This window comes from Oreochromis aureus, linkage group 23 (assembly GCF_013358895.1).
Source record: "Oreochromis aureus strain Israel breed Guangdong linkage group 23, ZZ_aureus, whole genome shotgun sequence".
Lineage (NCBI taxonomy): Eukaryota > Metazoa > Chordata > Actinopteri > Cichliformes > Cichlidae > Oreochromis > Oreochromis aureus.
In genome coordinates, this window is record NC_052963.1 from 41,457,865 (window position 1) to 41,479,380 (window position 21,516).

Here is a 21,516-nt window from a genome sequence, read left to right on the forward strand (position 1 = left end):
AACAGGCCTTCCAGCTGTTTGTTTTAGTGTGTAAACAGAGTGAGATAATCCAGGGAACTTGGAAAGAGAAGTACTGGACGTCTTTAAATTTCTTGAAGACGTTTCAGCTCTCATCCAAGAGCCTTCTTCAGTTCCTTCTTAAATTCGGAAGAAGACTCTTGGATAAAAGGTGAATCAGAAATCTAAAGAAGTTCAGTCACTTTCTTTCCAAGCTCCTCAAACGACCATGACTACCCAAGTGTTAAATAATATCACAATATTAAGATAAGATACACTTAGGTTTTTCTTCTCCTTAATAATAAACACCTTCATTTAGAAACTGCATTTTGTGTTTACTTGTGTACAGTCTCAGAGTTGGTAAATATAGTGGTTAAATATTGATTTAAACACACATATATGGCACATTTATATTTATATTTTTTTATTTTGAAAAATAGCTTAAGTAAATACAATGGTATGTAGTTCAAGAAATATCCACAGTATATTCTGTTTTAGAATTATAACATTTGCAGCATTTTTAGAACACATTCTCATTGCTGATGTTTTATAATCATAAGTAACCATTGTATATCATTGTTTGCCTGTTGAAGGCAGTTTTTTGTAATCAGATTTGTAAAAATCAACTAAACTTTTCACCAGTAGAGGACAGTGTCTTACCAGAACATTTTACTATAGCTGCACTTACAGTAAAAAAACAAGAAAATTCAGCGTTTTGGTGACATCATGGTGGCATAGTGGTTAGCATTACTGTCTTACTAAAAGAAGCTTTATTTTTTAAGGTTCCTGGTTGGCTGGGGTCTTTCTGTGCAGTGTTGCATGTTCTGCCACAGTTCAAAGACACGGTTATTAGGTTAAGTAACAAACTGTAACTGTACAGTAAGCAAACAGTCTCTCTGCCAGCCTTGCAAGAGACTGATGACCTGTTCAGGGTACCTTGTCTATCAACCTCTGACAGACATGACAGGCTACAGCCATGTAACTCTAAGTTTGATAAACTTTTAAGAAAATTAAATCTTGTGATCTAAGAATGATAGAATTTCTTTTCTGTTATGCATTAGAAAAGTCATCTAGCATCCATCAAGGTGAAGAATGGATTCTAAAAGAAATGTTAAAAAGCCAAGACATTTTTTTAAAGTTGTATGGTTGTACTACTATTTCTGAGTTTTTAACTTTCAGTTTCTGATCTGATATCTAAGCTCATCTGAACAAAGAGGCACGCAGACTTTCCCCCCGCCAATACATATATATATATATATATATATATATATATATATATATATATGCGCACCATTTTCCCAGGGCAATGGTGCATCCACATATAACAATTGTGTTATATCAGGAGGTCTCGGTATGTAGGGAAAAAAAGCCATATAGCAGAAACTCTTTTTGCAAAACCAATGAGGTGCAGTAATGAGTGGAAATAGCTTTTCAGTTAGCAGCTGTTAGAAGTGACCCTAATAGTAGATAAAATAATGATGATTGACATACTCTGCTGGTGCTATTGCTTCTACGTTTGTGGAACTGGATGATGCTTGCTTTTAGTTTATGAATTACTCAATGTAGCTACACTAACCACTGACTTTTTAAAGCAGGAAATGTGTCACTTTAGATTGCATTGGGTTTTGGGTTTTTTTTTTTTTTTACTTTGACTGGAAGACCACTGATTCTGATACTCACACTGAAGATGAAAACTGGTTTCTGTGGTTCATTAAGGAATTCGAAGAAATGCTGCCGCGCTACCAAAACTCAAAATAACAGAAAGATGACAAATGATATAGAGCAAGGTTTTACTTGCTTAACTTGTTTAACTTCACAAACAGTGAGGATGAACAGATTCATAAGAGCCTGAAAGATGAGTCCACTTCTTAATCATTTTACATTGATTAGGAAGTAGATGGTGCTCAGCTAAGTGGTAGAAAATCTCCATCATGTTGCTGCACATATCAAAGAGTTCATCTCCATCAGAAAATAGAGCTTCTCTATTGCAGTCTGCATTTTTCTTGGATCAACCTCTTGTCCCGGTAAGGATGCGGGTCATGTTGTTGTCCTCTTCTCTCGAAATTGAAACACCATTTATGGTCTTATACACATTTAGAATTAGATTCTTTTTAGACCATTCCACAAGACTACTTGAGTCATGTCATTACGCAGTGAATACTTTTACTTGAATGGTATTACCTTGGCCAGCTGTGAGAAATCCTGGAGTCATATAGCAACACACCACACACAGCAAGCGTACTTTTAGTCAATTTTTGACTAATAAACCATTAATTTGACCTTGAAGACCTTGGGGGACCTAAGTCAAATTTTAATGTATCGCTAAGACGACCCCACTCTACACCAGTATTGGCGGCAGTATACTGCAATATTCTGGCAAAAATAGAATGAATCCTTTTTTCATGAGATGCGCACGTGTCAATATTTGTGTATGCACATGTTCTTCTACTAACTTTTGCAACAGTTTCATAATCGTGACTATAGGCACAGTTCAAATTATAATCTTATCTCCAGTTCCTGCAGTTCATAGTTTGATGCAAAATATCACTGTGTCAAGTGTTCCCACGGTAAAGAATCAGAGCCTTGCATCGGCCTTCTTTACTTGTTGGATTAAATAAACTACAACTCTCGCAATGTGTGTGAACCATTTTCATAAAAATCTGAGACATTATACTTCAAATAAACTGAAATTAAAAACAAATAAATAAAACTATTTCTAAATTCAATTAACCAATTACATTAGTATTCAGCCTTAAGGTGGATTGGACCTGACAATCCTTGAGGAAGATGGGAATAATTGGGTCCTAACTGTCAAGTATTACTGGAATTAAGCAAGAAGCCAAATGATACAAACTGTGTTTACAAACTAGGCCTTAAATCTAACAAATACAGAATATGGACATGATAGGTCAGTGAGCTACAGCCATAACTATAAAGGAAATATTGATACTGATCTGGTAATGTTGTTGCTTCTGTCTAAAATAGAAATAGATATTTGCTACAGCAGTAGCTTATTAATTACTTGGTCTATTTATTATATTGACATTACCCAAATAACTGTCAACATTACAAGTTAAGTGTTAATTAGATGTTAATTACAAGCAATTAGTCACATCTTTCAATGCAAGGCTAACAAACTGTGGGGTGACTGTGGCTCACTAGGTAGAGCAGGTCACCTACTAATTGGAAGGTTAGTAGGTCAGTTGTATAAAAGTGCACTGAGTGCACAAGTATTTCCGTTTCTATTGCCCACATTTGTTGATGAGCTGACTTGTTACAATACAAATGCAATGTCCGTCACAGGTAGGACAAAACTAACTCCAATATAATTTTGTGGTTCATCAGTAAATCAAAAATATATTGGAGTTAGTTGAAATCACTGACATCAGCATTTAATTTAATCATCAAAGAAATGTACATCAAGGTGCTACAGAAACATCAAATTAACCCTTTTTCCCTTCGCAAACAGCAAGAAGCAGGTCCAAAATAACCCGGAGCGAACAATGGAGACTGAAAGATGCACAATACGGTTGAAGAGAAAATCATGAGAGGGAACTAAAATCCAAAACAGCCAGTTGATCATACTGACAAAGTATGATTTCCTCAAATAAGAATCGTGGCGTGACATCTGTATTTTCATTTTTTAAAAGCATCCAACAAAAGCTATTTGATTTGTATCTACAGAAGAGCAGAAGGTCCGTATAATAATACTGAAAGCACCAAATCAAGTGTCAAATCCCAAAACTCATACTAAAAGTGAATGCTAAACAGTGTCATAAGTAAGAAAATTAAGAATAAATAATGTCAGAATAATAAACATTCTCATAACACTCATAATACAATCTGTTTCAGACTGCTGAGGTAAAGTAATTAGGACAAACTAGATCATACAAGGATAATACAAATGCAGAACTTGCACGCTTACTTGAGCAAAGGATGTGGTTAGAAGTCAAAACACAAAAGATTGTGCTGATACATGCCACCGTGGAAATTAGCCGTATAAAAGGGTCATCTTGACACCCCTACAAATACAAATTAACTGCCATGATGCACGGTCTGCAAAACATTCTGCTCATCTATGTTCTGAGATGTCTCGGACAAATTGGTAAGAATTACAATTCTTGGTTGTTTTTCACTGATCATTCAATGGAGCATCAGCCTAATTTTGATGTTTTTTTGTTGTAGTACATGGTAGTGACATCATAAATGGGAAAAAGGCCCCAGAGAACTCAATGCAGTATGTGGTCTCAGTGCAGAACATTGATGGCCATATGTGTGGAGGTTTTCTTGTCACTGAAGACTTTGTGGTAACTGCTGCACACTGTGACGTCGAGTAAGTAATCAGTCTTCTCGTGATGACCTCTTTGACTCGTGTAACTGCATCAGTTTAATTGATTAATGGCTCTTAATGATTGTCCTCCTTCAGAAACCCCACACATGTTGTCCTTGGCAGCCACAATATCAAGAAGGGTTATCAAATAAATATTGAAAAAAAATTTAAGCACCCCTCTTACTCCAACATTTGGTTGGGTAATGACATCATGCTCCTTAAAGTAAGTATGTATTCATGCAAGCAACGCTTTCAAGCGCCATAATTGTTGATTTAATGATTTCCATTCTAATAACACTGCTAATATGTTATGAAATTAAGAATTTGGAATTTTTTTCTTTCTGATGTGTTTCTCCAGCTGTCTAGGAAAGCTCAGCTAGGATGCAAAGTACAAATAATTCAACTTCCATGTGCTGAAATGAACCTAAAAGCAGGTGAAGTGTGCCAGGTGGCTGGTTGGGGAAAAAATAGAACTGGTGGTGAAAATGTCGATGACCTGAGAGTGGTGAGCGTGTCCGTCATTAACCAGTATGTATGTAGGGAACAATGGCCCGGTCTTTCTGCCAATGTTATCTGTGCAGGTGGATACGGCACAAACAAAGGATTCTGTCAGGTACGGCTTCTGTTCTTTCATTGAATGCGTCTGCTTGTTTCTTGTTGACAAATATCCGAACAACCTAAATTAAATATGAAATAGAAATTTTCCTCTTTCTTCCTGACAGGGTGATTCTGGTGCTCCTCTGGTGTGCAACGGGTTAGTTGTTGGTCTTGCTTCTTTCAACAAAAATTACAACTGTGCTTATCCAGATGTACCCAATATCTACACAGACATCTCCAAATACCTTAAGTGGATCAATGGGATTCTGCTAACCGCAACATCTTCCTAAAAATGTGTTTTTGTGTTGCTACTGTAGAAGCAAAAGATAAACGAATTAAAAACATGGCTGTCTGTTATTGCCAGTGTGACAAAATATAGCAATAAAAATCTATTCCAAATTTTCTGTCTAATTTCCTTTTGTAATAATCTTAGTTTACAAAACAACAAGAAACAAGAATACTATAGAGGTCATTTTTGTCTCAGGTGAAGGCCAACTAACATCTTTTTTATGTCTTCTTTGAGATCTAAAAAATATTAAATGCTAACTGAATACTCTGAGAAAGCTTACTTCAAACATTTTTTTTGCTGTACATATACTCACTGATGCACATAGGGGCAAACAAAAGCTACATGAGCTACGTGTTTTGACTGCCATGTTTAATCATTAATACAATTATCATAATTTTTAAGATAATATTAAGATATTTATGTAAACTTTAACAAAATTAGGTTAAAAATGACACATTTGGATCTAATGAGAAAGACACAAGAAACAAAAGATGGAGGAGTGACTAGTCCAACACTTAATAAGGCAGTGTTGGACAGGTCTTCTACCCTAATTAGTTGATTGAAGAAAAGTTTCACGCACCCATTTTATCACCTACAGGCTTGACTTTGCCTCAGAGGACTTGCTGCAGTTTGGGGTCCACAAATTTAATTCAGTTCCCAAACTTTTTTCACTTTGACTCTGTCTTTGGTCAGTTTTACAAGGGACTTTTTTATGTGACTGAATCTGGCAAATACTTTTTTTGATTACAAGTGCAAATATACTAACACTATCTTGTAAAATACTGCCACCTACTGGCGAAAGACAAGTCACAAGTTTGTCACATGGCTACCACAGACAGCCATTCATTTACAAAGTCAGACCTATGGCTAATTGAGAATTGCCAAGTAACCTAACAAGCATGCATCTAGACTGTGGGGGATAGCTGGAGTAACAGGAGAGAACCCGTGTATACGGGAGAACATGCAAACTTTATACACTAACTTTAAACAGAAAAGCCTCAGCCTGTGGATTCAAACTAAGTAACAAATCTCACCTGCCTGGCTTATCACCTTCAAGCTTCTTCTGTTTAATTCAGTTTTGTTTATATAGCACCACTTCACAAAAACAGTTGCTGCAAACAGTTGCGCTTTGTGTTGTAGGGAAAGACCGTACAATAATAGAAAGAAAACCTCAACTATCAGATGTACCCTTATGAGCAAGCGCTTGCAGACAGTGGGAAAGAAAAACTCCCTTATAAGAGGAAGAAACGTCCATCAGAACTAGTCTAATGAAGTCTGACTTGGTGGGGGGGGGAGAAGAGAGCCATATAACGTATAGTGTTTAATCACACTGACAATGTAAAGAAGTGAGCGAAAAAGAAATATTCAGTGCATTAGAAGACCCTCCCAGAAGCCTTAGACTATTAGCATAACTAAAGTATGGTTCAAGGTCACCTGATCCAGCCCTAACTGTAAGCTTTATTCAGTAACGCAGTAGTTAATTGAAAGGCAACTAGGAGACAAAAAAGTGGCAACATTTTTGACACACGATTCTGCATTAGTAAGGTATTACTAAGTGCTTAATTTATCATTATTTAAAGCATTACTGCTCTTTAGTATGTAATGTACAAATAGAGATATAAATGTTTATTTTGGTTTATAAGCTTAAATATAGCATGTTGTGTGTTTTGTGATGACCTTAGCCATATTTTATTTTAAATGAAGAAGCATTAGTATATTTATGTTAAAGTACCCTGTAGCTCTAACGTCTTCATGTATCTTTCTCTCGTAAGCCCCTTTTTTCAAACTTCGACTGTGGGCCTAGCTACATTTCAGTGTTCTGCAATCCTCAGGTGTGCTATGTTTGCATCTAGCAATACATTTGTATGTTCTGTATCTCTTTGTGCTTTGTCTGTATCACTTTTCTGTTGTGAAGATAGTTGAGACTTGTTCAACTCTTGATATACTTTTATTTTCTTCTATAAGGCAAAAATAGTCCTCACTTTAGATGAGGTCACAAAATACATAACAACTAGTAACTGTCTCTGATTAGTGTTTGTGATACAATGAACACATTATTTAAGACCTTATTAATGTGGGGCAGGGATTGCTCAGTAGGTAGAGCGGTGGCCCCATGATCGGAGGGTTGGGGGTTCGAGTCCACTGAACGGCTACCCTGAGGTACCCCTGAGCACACAGGTCCTTGGGCACCCAATGGCTGCCCACTGCTTCACAGAGTGAATGGGTTAAATGCAGAGAGGAATTTCCCCACGGGGATCAATAAAGTACACATCTTAAAAAAACACTTATCTGTTCCCATAAGTTGCATACTAATGCTTTATAAATAATGAATGAAGTACTTACTGATACCTTACTAATGCTTAACAGTCATTATGTATGTGTTACCCAAAAACTGTCATGCTGATAGACCTTTACTGAGAAAGAGGTATAAATTTAATAACTAGTTTTGATCAATGCTGATAACTGGAAGTATTTGTTTTGGAAAGTTACAAAACCACATTTACCAAAGGAAGTCACTGCAGCTGCGATAAAATGGATAGGGATCAGTCAGTGCAAACCACATAAAAGGGCTTACTACACAGTTCCATGGTGACAGAGCGAATATCTTTCTGCCAAGATGTATGCTCTGCACCAATTCATGCTAATTCATGTGTTGACGTGCCTTGGAAAAAATGGTAAGTCACACTATAAAAATACTTTTAGCCATCTGCAAGCTGAATATTGACACTTTTAACTCATTTTAATTATCTTCTAATGTCTTTAGCACTTGGAAGTGAAATTATAAATGGGGAAAAAGCTCCCGAGAACTCACTGTTGTATATGGCCTCGGTGCAGAGCAACTATGGTCACGATTGTGGAGGATTTCTTGTAAGTGAGGACTTTGTGGTCACTGCTGCACACTGTGATGAAGAGTAAGTAATCATCCTGCTTAAAGGTCATTTGTGAGTAATGTGATAAGAAATCACTTCAGAAGTTCCTATTAATATGCAACACTTTTCACCTGCTGCACAATGTATCTCACAATTTCTCCCTTAAAACACACACACACACACACACACACACACACACACACACACACACACACACACACACACACACATATATATATACACCATTACCGTTTAGAAAACCTACTGAATATCTCTGACTTGCAACTTATTTAGGAATCCAAAGACAGTAGTTCTTGGCACCCACGATCTCAGCAAGCCTGCTAACACCGTGAAAGATGTAATCATGAAATGCATACACCCATATTATAAAGGTGTTGGAAATGGGAATGACATCATGCTACTCAAAGTAAGTCGATTTTTTTTCCACTTAATACACAGAAGACCTATTTGTGATATCTAGAACATTTGCATATACAGTCTCTTAATCTGTTCCCAGCTTTCTAGTGAAGTCCAACCAAGCAAGAGCATCCAAATTATTAAACTTCCCTCTTCTGAAATAAAGCTAAAGGAAAATGAAAGGTGCCTTGTGGCTGGGTGGGGTATGACAAAAACTGATGGTCCATTAGTTCACCAGCTGAGAGTAGTGGATGTGTCTGTTATCAGCCCAGAGGTCTGTAGGGAGAACTGGCCGGGTCTTCCAGACAGTCTTATTTGTGCTGGTGGTTATGGCACAAACAAAGGATTCTGCCAGGTATGTTTTTTTTAATTTGTTTGTTTGGTTTTTTTAATTAACTGCTAACTCATGCTTACTTGAAATTCTGTATAAAACATTTTTTTCTTTTGATTAACCCTGAAAGGGTGATTCTGGTGGCCCTCTGATCTGCAATGATACAGCTGTTGGTGTTGTTTCTTTCAACAAATGGGGCAGATGTGACTACCCGGATGTACCAAATGTCTATGTGGATATCTCAAAACACCTTAACTGGATCAACGGGATTCTCAAGACAAAGCATTGTTAAATCTTACATAAATCTTTGCTTTGACACACTGTTATTGTAGTTGTGCATTTAAATCACTCTGTGTTTTATCTAGATGCAGAATAAATAAATGTTTCAAATATTTCTCAGCAGACATGTAATTGTAGTAAAGTTGCTGTAGTGACAATATTATTGTGATGTTATTTAGCTAATTTTAACACAATAAATCCCCAGTAAATGATTTAAGGGACAGTAAAAATGTTCCCCTGGAGTCAGAAACAAAAAAAATGCAGTCTTCGCTCAGCATGGTGCAGTTATTAGATGAGATGAGATCAAGTTTCAAGGTTGGCTGGGTAGTTTTAAGAGTGCACCCTGGCGCGCACGCTATGACAGCTAGGATAGGCTTGAGCTCTGTAACCCTGGGTTTAATAAGAAAATGTAATTGCTCTGAGCAGTTTTTGATATGGGCGACATGGGCGGTTGCCCAGGGCACCCAACAGGCCAGGACCGCCCCTGGCTCTGAGATCATGAGCATAGCTTTATTGTTGACTAACAAGATAAAATTTACTTGCTAATGCTAGCTGTGTTTCCATAGATCCTAACTGATCTCAGAGCGGTGAGAGCAGAACAACAGTACTTTGGCTTGTGAGCTGCTCTCCAATCAGTTTACAAACACCAGCGGTTTAGCCACAATTCACATGCACAAACCACCAGAAAAAGCAAAAAAAAAAAAAAAGGCTGGATGCATACATAATATATGATTATATATATATATATATATAATTGACTGGCAAGGAGCTTTAGTACAGTGCTGTCTGGAGAGTGAAGCGTTAATTTGTTTATTTTTAGACCAGATCTTTTTTTAAATTTTGTTCTGATATGTAAAACCTTTGAAAGGAAAGGAGATTTAATTTCTTTTTATCATGAAGGCGGACATATGTTTGTGGTCTAATTAAAGTAAATCTTAATCTAGAAAATGTTATTTCTGTGGTTAATCTAGTTGGCTGTAGAACTCGGAGATAGTGTCATTAGGCTGTCACAAGAGTAAAAAAAAAAAATCAGCAAAATATCTCAGGTCATGCATCTGCCTTCATCATTTTTTTTGGTTGGTTTTTTGTATAAAATATAAATTAAAATAAACACACAAAATTATAGATTATATGTATTTAGAAAGGTACAAACCTCCAAAACAATCCACCAACAAGAACAGAATTACACAAGAAGGTGCAATGAGCCTGTCACATATCAAACTGACAAGATAAAGTAAATATTAAACATTGTGTAAATTATTATCCAACACGGTGTGGGGAGCATGTAAGTGAAGCCAGCTTGGACATTACTGGTATTTGGACTGTTCGAGTCAAGTTTTGAGGATATACTAATGAGAACTGGGGTACTGGAAAAAGGCTGATAATGTTGAATTAATTCAGTGTTACTATGCCAACCAACCCAGTAAAAGGAGTTATATGCAATGCATCTGGGAACTATGGATGAGGAAAAAGCCAACACATTGACCAAGAAACACCATCAGTACTAGCTCAGTGCATTAACATTAACGCCAGGCCTCAAGGGACAGTGTCCTGCAAGTTTTAGATATCACCCTGGGTCAACACACCTGAATCAAATGATTAGTTCATTACCAGGCCTCTGGAGAACTTCAAGACATGTTGACAAGATAATTTAGCCATTTAAATCAGCTGGTTTGGATCAAGGACACATCTAAAACCTGCAGGACACCAGCAGAAGTATATCAATTAGAATTCAAATATGATTTCACTTTTACAAAATGTAAAATGAAAATGATTAAATAAAGGAAGAAATACAGATTAATATGACAAATTGTGTTGCAATGCAGCCACTGCAAAAGATCTGGAACCACAAAAGATATCATGATTGACCAAGATATCACAAGCTGCATGTTCACACTACATAAAGGATGTGGTCATAAAGGTCAAGATAAGAATAAAGGTGACAGTGTTCTAGACACGCAAGCAAATGATGACAAATCTAGGATGCAGTGATAAGAAGTGACGTTGTTATTTTACATTCTGTCAATCGGTCTGCAAGGATTCAGTGAATTTAGCTGCTCCATAAAATAGCTCATAAAGACAATCTAGAATTAAAGCCTGTATGCTAGCTTTGGTTTTCAAGTCAATAATATTTACTATTTTTGAAATTCTAATTACATTTTATTCACACTTACCTACAATCAAAGACCAAATTTATGATGGAAGAGGTCAATCTGAAAATTTACGAATGGCATCAACCCTAATGCAGTATACTGAGTTACCAAAGTCCTTCTAATGTCGTCATGTCTGGGAAACTTACAAAATTACATTCATCAATTTTCGACTAAATACAGCCAAAATGTCATAACTGGGAGTTTGGGGAAGCGCACTGACGTTCAAATTTTATCTGATTTGTGGTTTTTGTGGTTCATCTAATTTGCTGCATAATCTGAAGATTATGCAAAATTTGTCAAAAGTTTCCAAAGCAAATTATCATGGTTTTACATCGGCCTTCTTGAACTTTAGATCACTAAATGAATCTAAATCTGTTATTGCAAGTAAGATATGCTCACAAAATGCGTGTGGGTTCGTTTATTACAACAAGCCTGGAGTAAACCGCTGAAAAAAATAAGAGTGAGAGCTAAACAGCTTTTATAATTCACTGGGGTTTGTACATTGCTTATTTAATTGTCCAACAAAATGTTATCTATGCAGAATAGTGTAAACCTGCAAAATTTAATTACCAACTGGATTTCTAGTTATGAGCTGGAAATACAGTGGCTTGCAAAAGTATTCGGCCCCCTTGAACTTTTCCACATTTTGTCACATTACAGCCACAAACATGAATCAATTTTATTGGAATTCCACGTGAAAGACCAATACAAAGTGGTGTACACGTGAGAAGTGGAACGAAAATCATACATGATTCAAAACATTTTTTACAAATAAATAACTGAAAAGTGGGGTGTGCGTAATTATTCAGCCCCCTGAGTCAATACTGTGTAGAACCACCTTTTGCTGCAATTCCAGCTGCCAGTCTTTTAGGGTATGTCTCTACCAGCTTTGCACATCTACAGACTGAAATTCTTGCCCATTCTTCTTTGTAAAACAGCTCCACAACTGCCCTGTGACGGCCTCAGAGGTTGTCTCAGAGAATATTGGGAGCAACAACACCATGAAGTCCAAAGAACACACCAGACAGGTCAGAGATAAAGTTATTGAGAAATCTAAAGCAGGCTTAGGCTACAAAAAGATTTCCCAAGCCTTGAACATCCCACGGAGCACTGTTCAAGCCATCATTCAGAAATGGAAGGAGTATGGCACAACTGTAAACCTACCAAGACAAGGCCGTCCACCTAAACTCACAGGCCGAACAAGGAGAGCGCTGATCAGAAATGCAGCCAAGAGGCCCATGGTGACTCTGGACGAGCTGCAGAGATCTACAGCTCAGGTGGGGAATCTGTCCATAGGACAACTATTAGTCGTGCACTGCACAAAGTTGGCCTTTATGGAAGAGTGGCAAGAAGAAAGCCATTGTTAACAGAAAACCATAAGAAGTCCTGTTTGCAGTTTGCCACAAGCCATGTGGGGACACAGCAAACATGTGGAAGAAGGTGCTCTGGTCAGATGAGACCAAATGGAACTTTTGGCCAAAATGCAAAACGCTATGTGTGGCGGAAAACTAACACTGCACATCACTCTGAACACACCATCCCCACTGTCAAATATGGTGGTGGCAGCATCATGCTCTGGGGTGCTTCTCTTCAGCAGGGACAGGGAAGCTGGTCAGAGTTGATGGGAAGATGGATGGAGCCAAATACAGGGCAATCTTGGAAGAAAACCTCTTGGAGTCTGCAAAAGACTTGAGACTGGGGCGGAGGTTCACCTTCCAGCAGGACAGCGACCCTAAACATAAAGCCAGGGCAACAATGGAATGGTTTAAAACAAAACATATCCATGTGTTAGAATGGCCCAGTCAAAGTCCAGATCTAAATCCAATCCAGAATCTGTGGCAAGATCTGAAAACTGCTGTTCACAAATGCTGTCCATCTAATCTGACTGAGCTGGAGCTGTTTTGCAAAGAAGAATGGGCAAGGATTTCAGTCTCTAGATGTGCAAAGCTGGTAGAGACATACCCTAAAAGACTGGCAGCTGTAATTGCAGCAAAAGGTGGTTCTACAAAGTATTGACTCAGGGGCTGAATAATTACGCACACCCCACTTTTCAGTTATTTATTTGTAAAAATGTTTGGAATCATGTATGATTTTCGTTCCACTTCTCACGTGTACACCACTTTGTATTGGTCTTTCACCTGGAATTCCAATAAAATTGATTCATGTTTGTGGCTGTAATGTGACAAAATGTGGAAAAGTTCAAGGGGGCCGAATACTTTTGCAAGCCACTGTAAGTGAGAAGTCATATGACACCAAGTGTTTACTGGATAAAAGTTGTGTTTTTCTCATTAGGTTGGCAGTAAATAATAAAGAAATAAGATTTATTGAGTGAAAATAGCTTTTCACTTCACAGCAGTTGACTCTAATGATAAATTAAATACTAGTTCAAACAAATTGCTGTCTAAATATATTTCACTTATGCTGCTGTTTTTACCTTTATGGAACCGGATGATATTTGCTGTTAATCTACTAATTGTTTTAACTAGTGCATCTTTCTGTAACTGAATTAGTTGATATAACACGTAATGGTCCTAAAAATCTTTGAAGATAGATAATGTATTAACACATGGTGGTCAGTTAGGTGGTGGTCAGAGGGCCCGGTGGCGCCAGTGTCCGGCAGCCTCGCCTCTGTCAGTGCGCCCCAGGGCAGCTGTGGCTACAATGTAGCTTGCCATCACCAGTGTGTGAATGTGTGTGTGAATGGGTGGATGACTGAATGTAGTGTAAAGCGCTTTGGGGTCCTTAGGGACTGAGTAAAGCGCTATACAAATGCAGGCCATTTACCATTTACATAAATTCAAACTGAGTCAACTATTTAACTTTAATGGCCCAACTCGTTACAACTTGACAAGTTATATGGTACTCTTGGAATCCTAGAGTACGCAATGAATGAACACACGCATTCAAGTTGAGCCAGCTATTTATCTACAACCAGTCATCTGGTTTTATTTTGTAAAACCAAGAGGAACACACGTTTGGTAAGTAAATACTACAAAAATTTTCTTTTAAATACACGCAGCAGTTTTAATCCTCTAGTTTTATCAACATTATCAGATTGCCAGGCAGCCTGAAAGACTTTTTAATTAAAACATTAACACAGAATTGATTCATTTTCTTTTACTTTCTGAAAAATATCAATGTTACTTTTTATGAAATATTTTCCAGCACTCTTTGTTTTAGTAATATGCAATGTTCAAACCTACAAATGTCTTTCATCAGCGTTTTCATATGATTTCAGGGATGTCAATTTCACCATGCTTTCTATTCTATGTAATAAGAAAATATGTAAATAGTTAATGTACAGTTAAAGTACAGACATGTAAGGCTACAAAAATTTTTAACCTGATTGTATCTGTGAAATTGTTACAATTCAATTTTAAAACAATCACAATCTTTTGCATAGTCTGTTAAAAATAAATACGGCAATAATTTTCTTTTCCCTCCAATAATCTCCGAACGATGATGAATATCAGACTTTTTTTTAATCGTACTTCAGGAAACCATCTTGATAAGATTCAAGAATAATTACTTTTTTGCCATCTGGTAGCTTGTTTACAGATATTACAATAAATAATATTAGGAATAAAATGCCTTTAACTTGAACACTAAAGGACTGAAATATAAATTTTATGAAGATGACTTAGGAGTTACTGTAAGGCGATGACACAATTAAGGAAATGCACTAAAAAGAAGAAGAAAAGAAAAGAACAGGAAAATGAAAGATGTGTTGTTGTTTTTATAATGCCACAAGCTTTATTAGAAAGTAGAAAAGCTAGAAAGTTAATGAAAAAATATTGTTGTTTTGGGCTTTTCAAGCAAAAATACTTAAAATGAGAAATGAAATAAACATTAAAGCATACTCAAAAAAACATATTTGTCAAAACGTCTGCTTACAGATTCATTCATTTTCAGCTTAAGTTTGCAATACATGACATGGTGAATCTCTTTGGCTAATCTCGCTTTGTTTTTTCACTTTCATTTATTTATTTATTTATTTATTGTATACATTAAAAATATCCTTTTCCTGTTTGCATTGTAGTTTTCTGCAACAAACAAGAGCATTCACATTTGGAGGTACTTTGAGTTATATGATATTTGGAAAAAGTTAATGTTTGTGCCAAATTTACCTAACCTACCTAACAGACTAACCATGGGCTGCTATCATGTGGACAGTCTGTAAAAACTAAAATATCATAAAGAAGAGGAAGAATGAAATAAAATGGATAATGTTCAAGGAAGTGGTTAACAGTGACAGCGCTGACAGATTTAAAAAGCATCAAATATGCCCGTCTCGCTTAGCTGGTACGGCTCGATTTCACTGATTTTTGGTTTCAGATGACTTCATTGTTTTTTTGATCCACTTTAGTTGTTTCTTTGAGAGAAACGAGTAGACTCCAGGTTTTGTCATGCACCCATGAGATCCAAAAGAAGTGACTCCAACCAACATTCCGTAGCACAGCAGTGGTCCTCCTGAATCCCCCTGCAGCAAGATCAAATATATGATCAAATATATGAACAAAAGATAAAAAGAACATGCATTTGTCATACTTACATAACAGCTGGAATCGTTTTTTTTGCCATATGTACCAGCACAAATCATGTCCCTGGTGATATAAGGGTTGCGGTTGTAATAATCACAAGAGTTGCACTTCTGTCTGCTGATCACAGCTACATGGCCACCCTTGAGGACATCTGATGTTTCATTGTTTTCAGTTTGTCCCCATCCAGCCACCAGACACTTTCTCCCATCTGCAGGCCTTTTGACTATTTTCCCCAACGGGAGGTATTTCACGGTTTTGGTTATCTTTGCTGGTTTCTTAAGCTAAAAAAAGAGAAATAAAAAGAAATATTACATATTTATAATGGCTGTCTATACATTACCTTCACAGAGTTGGCCTTAAAGTAAGTATGTTTGCAGCATTGTTCAAAAGTCTTGAACCACCTATTGCTATTAGACACTCAATTATCACCTTACCTTAAGCAGCATGAGGTCATTGCCCTGGAGATAGTGATAATAGTCAGGATGAGGGAAGAGTTCCTCAACCACTTGGACCTGCTTGGAACCTTTTTCCTCTTCGTTTATGGAGTGTGCACCTAGGATAACCCACCTCATTCTGTCAAATAACAAAAACTTTACTGTAGTGATGACAGTTCACATTGAACTTTTTTTAAGATTTCCTTCCTCGTCGGGGCTAAAAGAGGCCACTCAGACACATGAGATATCAATAGAGAGCCCTGGATGTCCTCTATTTAGGACTTAGGACTAAATATTTCAGAACTTAGTTGGATAGCTCAAATAAGTCAAAAGATACAGACCGAAAGCAAATGTCCATGTTGTTGTTCCAGCTCTAGAGCAGGTGTAACACGAAATAATTTTGATATTTACGTTTTAAAAGGCATTATTCTTTGCATGTTTGTGACTGAAGCCTGGAAGGAGTGTGATCAACTTTTTTTTCAGTAATGTACCAAACAGTCAAATCTACTCATGTGTTACAGGCTTCTTCCTAAGAGCTGAGGCTTTTCCTTAAAAAAGAACCGCAGGTAGATCACAGTGATATGTCAAGTAAATGCCAGTTGGATTTCTATCAACATAAGGAAATCCATCAATTACTAATGAGTATATTCAATTTACTCCAGCTGCATCACATATAGCACCAAATCACAACAACAGTCACCTCAAAGTGGGAGGAAAGAGTCAGAAATGAATAATAACAAATGATTAAATGCAGAGTGGTGCATAAATACATTAACACAGTGCATCATGGGATGTCCCCCAGCAGCCTAGGCCTATTGCAGTATGTTTTTTCAAAAAAGCCTATTCTTGAATGTAGAGGGGTGTCTTCTCATGAATCCTGAAAGGGTCTGAGAGTTAAAGGCTCTGTCTCACGTTCTTTTTTTAAGACCCTTTGGAACCACACGTAAGCCAGCAGTCTGAGAAAGAAGTTTTCTATTGGGGCGATATAATGAGGTCTTTAAAATAATAGACTTGTAAAGTTGCAAAAAGGTTTACACGGACCATATCAGTGATCAGTGTTTACAGACATAATCTGTTTTTTAACCAATATCATTATCATGCACTCACTGTTTCAAAAAAAAAAAAATACTGCAATATTTTGATTTTAAATTTCAAGAAAAGTAACTCGGGTTCGTACTTGGTGCAGTGTGCAGCTGTCAGGACCCATTGTGGATGGATTAATGTCCCGCCACAGAAACTGTGTTTACTTAACAAATAAGCCATGAAAGGGAGTGAGTGTGGCCTGACTTCTCCTCCTCCAATAATCTCAGAACCATGACCTAAAACAAAAAGAAAATATCCAGTCGTATAACAAAATCAGCACATTAAGTCAAGAACAAGTGAGTGAAACAAACACCCGGCATTAATGGCTTTCTAAGACTAAAAAGATATCAGTAATGGGACTTTGTATTCTGTTTATTTACATGAAGGAGACAATTATCAGTAAGTAAATGAAAGTAAAATATAAAACATTACTCACCTGACTGGACGAAGAAGAGAAGGCCACATGAGATGAAAACGATGAGGCGCAACATTTCTTCTTATCTGTCTTTAATGTTGAATATTTTCAAATCTACTGTGATGCACGGCTTAATATTTTGAGCTGAAAGGATGTGGTCTGGACACAGTAATTAATGAGTCAACAAAATGGACACAGCCAATCGAATCCTAAAAACTGTACTGTGTAAATTATTCCTCCTCCACCCCCACCATCACTACAGTTACACCCAATCGACACACACACACACACACACACACACACACACACACACACACACACACACACACACACACACCCTTTTGCTATATAGGGGAGGGTTAGTGAAACTCACATTGTCACGGGGTACAGGCAGCAGTCCGGTTTCTGAAAGCTGCTGTGTACTTCAGAAAAAAATAAAGGAAACCGTATGTGCAGAGGTAAATGATAACAAAGACACAATATTTACTGAGAATAGTTGTAGATGCAGTAGTTTCACCAGAAGAATGAAAAGTAATCACGCAGACAATGTTTAATACTGAGTTTTTGTCATTTGTTATTAAGTTAGATGTTAGATATTATATGTGTCATATTTGCCAAATGTACTATAAATGTGCACCACAAGACTTACACTAGTAAGTCTTTGTGAATTTGTTTACATGTAAATGTGCTTTTTAATATTGATGATTGATTTTATAGTTTTACTTGGATTACAGTGAACTGGGTTGAAGACACAAGAGCCCACAAAATATAGTAGAGAACACCACCTTGTGGTTTAGTATGAAAACTGCGAGGGTCATAAAAGTGTCAATGAAACGTAACATGAGACCTAAATTGACTAATCTGTGCAAAAGCTAAATTTAAGGTAATTTAAATCAAATGTCACCAATTTCTGTGTTGAGATTACTGTAACTGACTTTTGCAGGAAACCTTTTTATAATAATCTAATAATCTCTAATCTAATAACGGACAGAAAGAGAAGGTAGAAAACAATGAACAAATATTGGTTCTTTGGCATTGTGGTCAGAGGTGAGATGTTCTGAAAATCTTGTGAACATCATAACTCAAGAAACATGTCACCTTGGTATTCAAATTGATACCATAGGCCAGGGGTAGGCAACTCCAGGCCTCAAGGGCCGGTGTCCTGCAGGTTTTAGATGTGTCTTTGATCCAACACAGCTGATTTAAATGGCTAAATTATCTCCTCAACATGTGTTGAAGTTCTCCGGAGGCCTGGTAATGAACTAATCATTTGATTCAGGTATGATGACCCAGGGTGATATCTAAAACCTGCAGGACACCCTCACTTGAGGCCTGGAGTTGCCAACCCCTGCCATAGGCTCATCTGCTTCAAATCCCAGATGAGTTCAAATCTCAATAATGGTGTCAAGGCTGAGGTCAGAGGTCAGGTTTTCCAAAAATCTCGGGAATGCGATAACTCAAGTATGTCACCAAAGATTTTCAAATTTATACATAGATGCATCTATTAGGAAACTGAGCAGCCATCAGTATTTTTTATTTTACTTGTTTAATTCTATATAAATGACAAACAAAACTCATGAACAGAAACATACAACTGTTATGATCCTGGGTCATTTGACCCAGCGTTTTGAGTTTTAATATATTTTGATGTTTATGGTTTATGTTGAAGTTCATTACGTTATCTAAGTTCATTTGTATTTTGCCTATGTTGCCCTGTTGTAGTTCATTGTTTATTAGATTCCCCTTGTGTCTGCACCCATATGTTTCAGTCTCCCTCGCTCTTCGCATGTTTCATGTCTGCGTGTCCTATGTTGTCAATCTTGTGTTGTGTCTGCGTCTCATTATGTTTCCTGTTTTATTTTGAAGAGGTCTGGTGTCCCGTGTTCATTGTGTTTAGGTTTACTTCCCCTGTGGCATCATTATGTTCATTCTAATCAGCTGTTTCCCCATGTGTCTCCTCTTGACCTGATCACCTCCTGTGTGTATTTAGTCAGTATGTTTTCATTCAGTCCTTGTCAGGTTGTCTGTTGTTTCTCGTCATGTTTCCAAGTCTTCATGTTTCAGGTTTGTCATGTTAAGATGTTCATGTTCAGGGTTTTTTATGTTTAGCCTTAGCTCACCCAGTTTAGGTTAGTGTTTAATTTTGCCTTTGCCCCTTGTTTTATACATTTAAAACCAGCCTTTAATAAACTGCTCATTTTCAGTTAATATTAAGTTTGTTTCCACGCTTTGCTTTGCTGCATTTGGGTCCTTTATTGTCCACTCCACACAGTCTGCTTCTGCACACTGTGACAACAACATTAAATTCATCATGCAAGATCAAATAACAAGTCCGTTTCCGAATTTTGTCAAACAGCTTAATAACTTAAACTATTGAAATATCTTGTTTGAGTGGTCGAATAACAGAGACCCAGTAAAAGGTTACCTTCAACCTTCACTGCAGAGTAACTTTGCACAAAAACAGATTGCATCCATGTACACCCTAAAAAGCAAATCTATTGCTACTACACCTACAGATAGCCAATGATAAGGATAAAAATAATAAATTCACAGAACTTCTGCAGACACTGAACGATAATTTAACAGATTTGAAGCACTGTGGATGTAGATGCTTTCCAACTAACCATAGCAATAGTTTCACAACTGTCAGCATCAGAGCTCAAATCTTAATCTGGAAAATGTGGTTTATGTGGCTCACCTAGTATAGAGAAGTATACTACAATATTGCACATGTGCCACAAGGTTCTACAGCAAAACATCTTGAAGCTTACATGCGAGTCCTTCACTTGTTGAATAAATATGTCACTACTGACCACTCACTTGTGTTCACTGGTGGACAGTTTAATGACATAACACATCTGTGGTCATTTCTGATAAATGCATAAAACTGACGTGCATAGTGGTATTCAAAAAATTCCTTATTGTCATCCCTTGTCCACTTATGCCTTCTTGTCCAGTAGCTGACTTTTCATCAGTGTGTCCTGGTTCCTCAACACCTGATGAAGACCATGTCAGGTGAAGGGAAGTGGACTCGCTGTAGATGTTTAGAATATTTATTTACTGACAAAGTGAGTAATTAAGTAACGTAATGACCCCAACACTGGCTGCAACCATACCCTAGAATGTGATCGCTGATGTTAGGGTAAGTGAATCCAGAAAACAGAAAGTAAAAGTTGAACTAGGCTGCTAGTACAGGGCTTGTCATTAGGCCCTGCTCATTTTATGGGATCCTCAATCTTGTAACAAAACTAACCTTAAGAAAATAACACATATTAACAGCCTGAACATTGTCCTGAAATAAAGTATTACAATAAACTGCAATACTACTGGGGATGGCTTTTTTCCTTTCATGTAACAGGGCTTCTACATGCAGATTGGAGCAAATTATTGTTTTGTTTTGTCTTTTTATGTGGTCACTGTTTATTATGCCTTTATGGATTTTTTTTACTTAATGTTACATACATGTTGACAATCTAAACAGTGATATATGCTGCTTAAAAATCTGTGAAACTGGAAACTGGTTTCATTGTTTCACATGTTTGGCTGTCAAGCCAAGGTGTGAGTTTTCACACCCCTAGAAGCAAACAACAACACCCACAAAAAAAAAAAAACAACAAAAATGCTTTGATATTCTCTGGATGAAAACTTTCAGAAGAGAAACAGATAAAAGTGTTGATGAAACCACAGACAGACAGACAGCAAGGTGATGCATAAAGTGTTTGATTAGTTGTTACTCTTTTTCTGTATCTAATTACTCATCTTACTCATCTTACATATCTT

At 37.0% G+C, this 21,516-nt stretch overlaps 3 protein-coding genes across 3 annotated transcripts; 2 read left to right on the forward strand and 1 right to left on the reverse strand.

Moving 5' to 3' along the window:
- Window positions 1–3,967: 3,967 nt before the first annotated feature.
- Window positions 3,968–5,317, forward strand: LOC116327944 (trypsin-like). Its single transcript, XM_031749645.2, has 5 exons — window positions 3,968–4,102; window positions 4,183–4,330; window positions 4,424–4,550; window positions 4,686–4,940; window positions 5,050–5,317. The coding sequence occupies exons 1-5, from the start codon at window positions 4,042–4,044 to the stop codon at window positions 5,212–5,214; spliced, it is 756 nt and encodes a 251-aa protein (XP_031605505.1). The 5' UTR covers window positions 3,968–4,041; the 3' UTR covers window positions 5,215–5,317.
- A 2,448-nt stretch (window positions 5,318–7,765) lies between these two features.
- On the forward strand, window positions 7,766–10,053 carry LOC116327946 (mast cell protease 1A-like). Its single transcript, XM_031749648.2, has 5 exons — window positions 7,766–7,888; window positions 7,978–8,125; window positions 8,378–8,510; window positions 8,601–8,855; window positions 8,962–10,053. The coding sequence occupies exons 1-5, from the start codon at window positions 7,831–7,833 to the stop codon at window positions 9,121–9,123; spliced, it is 756 nt and encodes a 251-aa protein (XP_031605508.1). The 5' UTR covers window positions 7,766–7,830; the 3' UTR covers window positions 9,124–10,053.
- A 4,920-nt stretch (window positions 10,054–14,973) lies between these two features.
- On the reverse strand, window positions 14,974–17,927 carry LOC116327929 (granzyme A-like). The gene is made up of 5 exons (XM_031749622.2): window positions 17,758–17,927; window positions 17,416–17,557; window positions 16,239–16,377; window positions 15,816–16,085; window positions 14,974–15,743 (listed from the first exon to the last, which is right to left on the reverse strand). Exons 1-5 carry the CDS (start codon window positions 17,810–17,812, stop codon window positions 15,579–15,581), a joined length of 771 nt encoding a protein of 256 aa, XP_031605482.2. The 5' UTR covers window positions 17,813–17,927; the 3' UTR covers window positions 14,974–15,578.
- Window positions 17,928–21,516: the final 3,589 nt, after the last annotated feature.

Coding starts and splice junctions, on each gene's coding strand:
- LOC116327944 (XM_031749645.2), top strand. CDS start 4,042: ATGATGCACGGTCTGCAAAACATTCTGCTCATCTATGTTCTGAGATGT. Junction 4,103..4,182: donor GAGATGTCTCGGACAAATTG/GTAAGAATTACA, acceptor TTTTTGTTGTAG/TACATGGTAGTGACATCATA. Junction 4,331..4,423: donor GCTGCACACTGTGACGTCGA/GTAAGTAATCAG, acceptor GTCCTCCTTCAG/AAACCCCACACATGTTGTCC.
- LOC116327946 (XM_031749648.2), top strand. CDS start 7,831: ATGTATGCTCTGCACCAATTCATGCTAATTCATGTGTTGACGTGCCTT. Junction 8,126..8,377: donor GCTGCACACTGTGATGAAGA/GTAAGTAATCAT, acceptor CAACTTATTTAG/GAATCCAAAGACAGTAGTTC. Junction 8,856..8,961: donor CAAACAAAGGATTCTGCCAG/GTATGTTTTTTT, acceptor TAACCCTGAAAG/GGTGATTCTGGTGGCCCTCT.
- LOC116327929 (XM_031749622.2), bottom strand. CDS start 17,812: ATGTTGCGCCTCATCGTTTTCATCTCATGTGGCCTTCTCTTCTTCGTC. Junction 16,378..17,415: donor ACAGCTGCACACTGCACCAA/GTACGAACCCGA, acceptor GTTATTTGACAG/AATGAGGTGGGTTATCCTAG. Junction 16,086..16,238: donor ATGACCTCATGCTGCTTAAG/GTAAGGTGATAA, acceptor CTCTTTTTTTAG/CTTAAGAAACCAGCAAAGAT.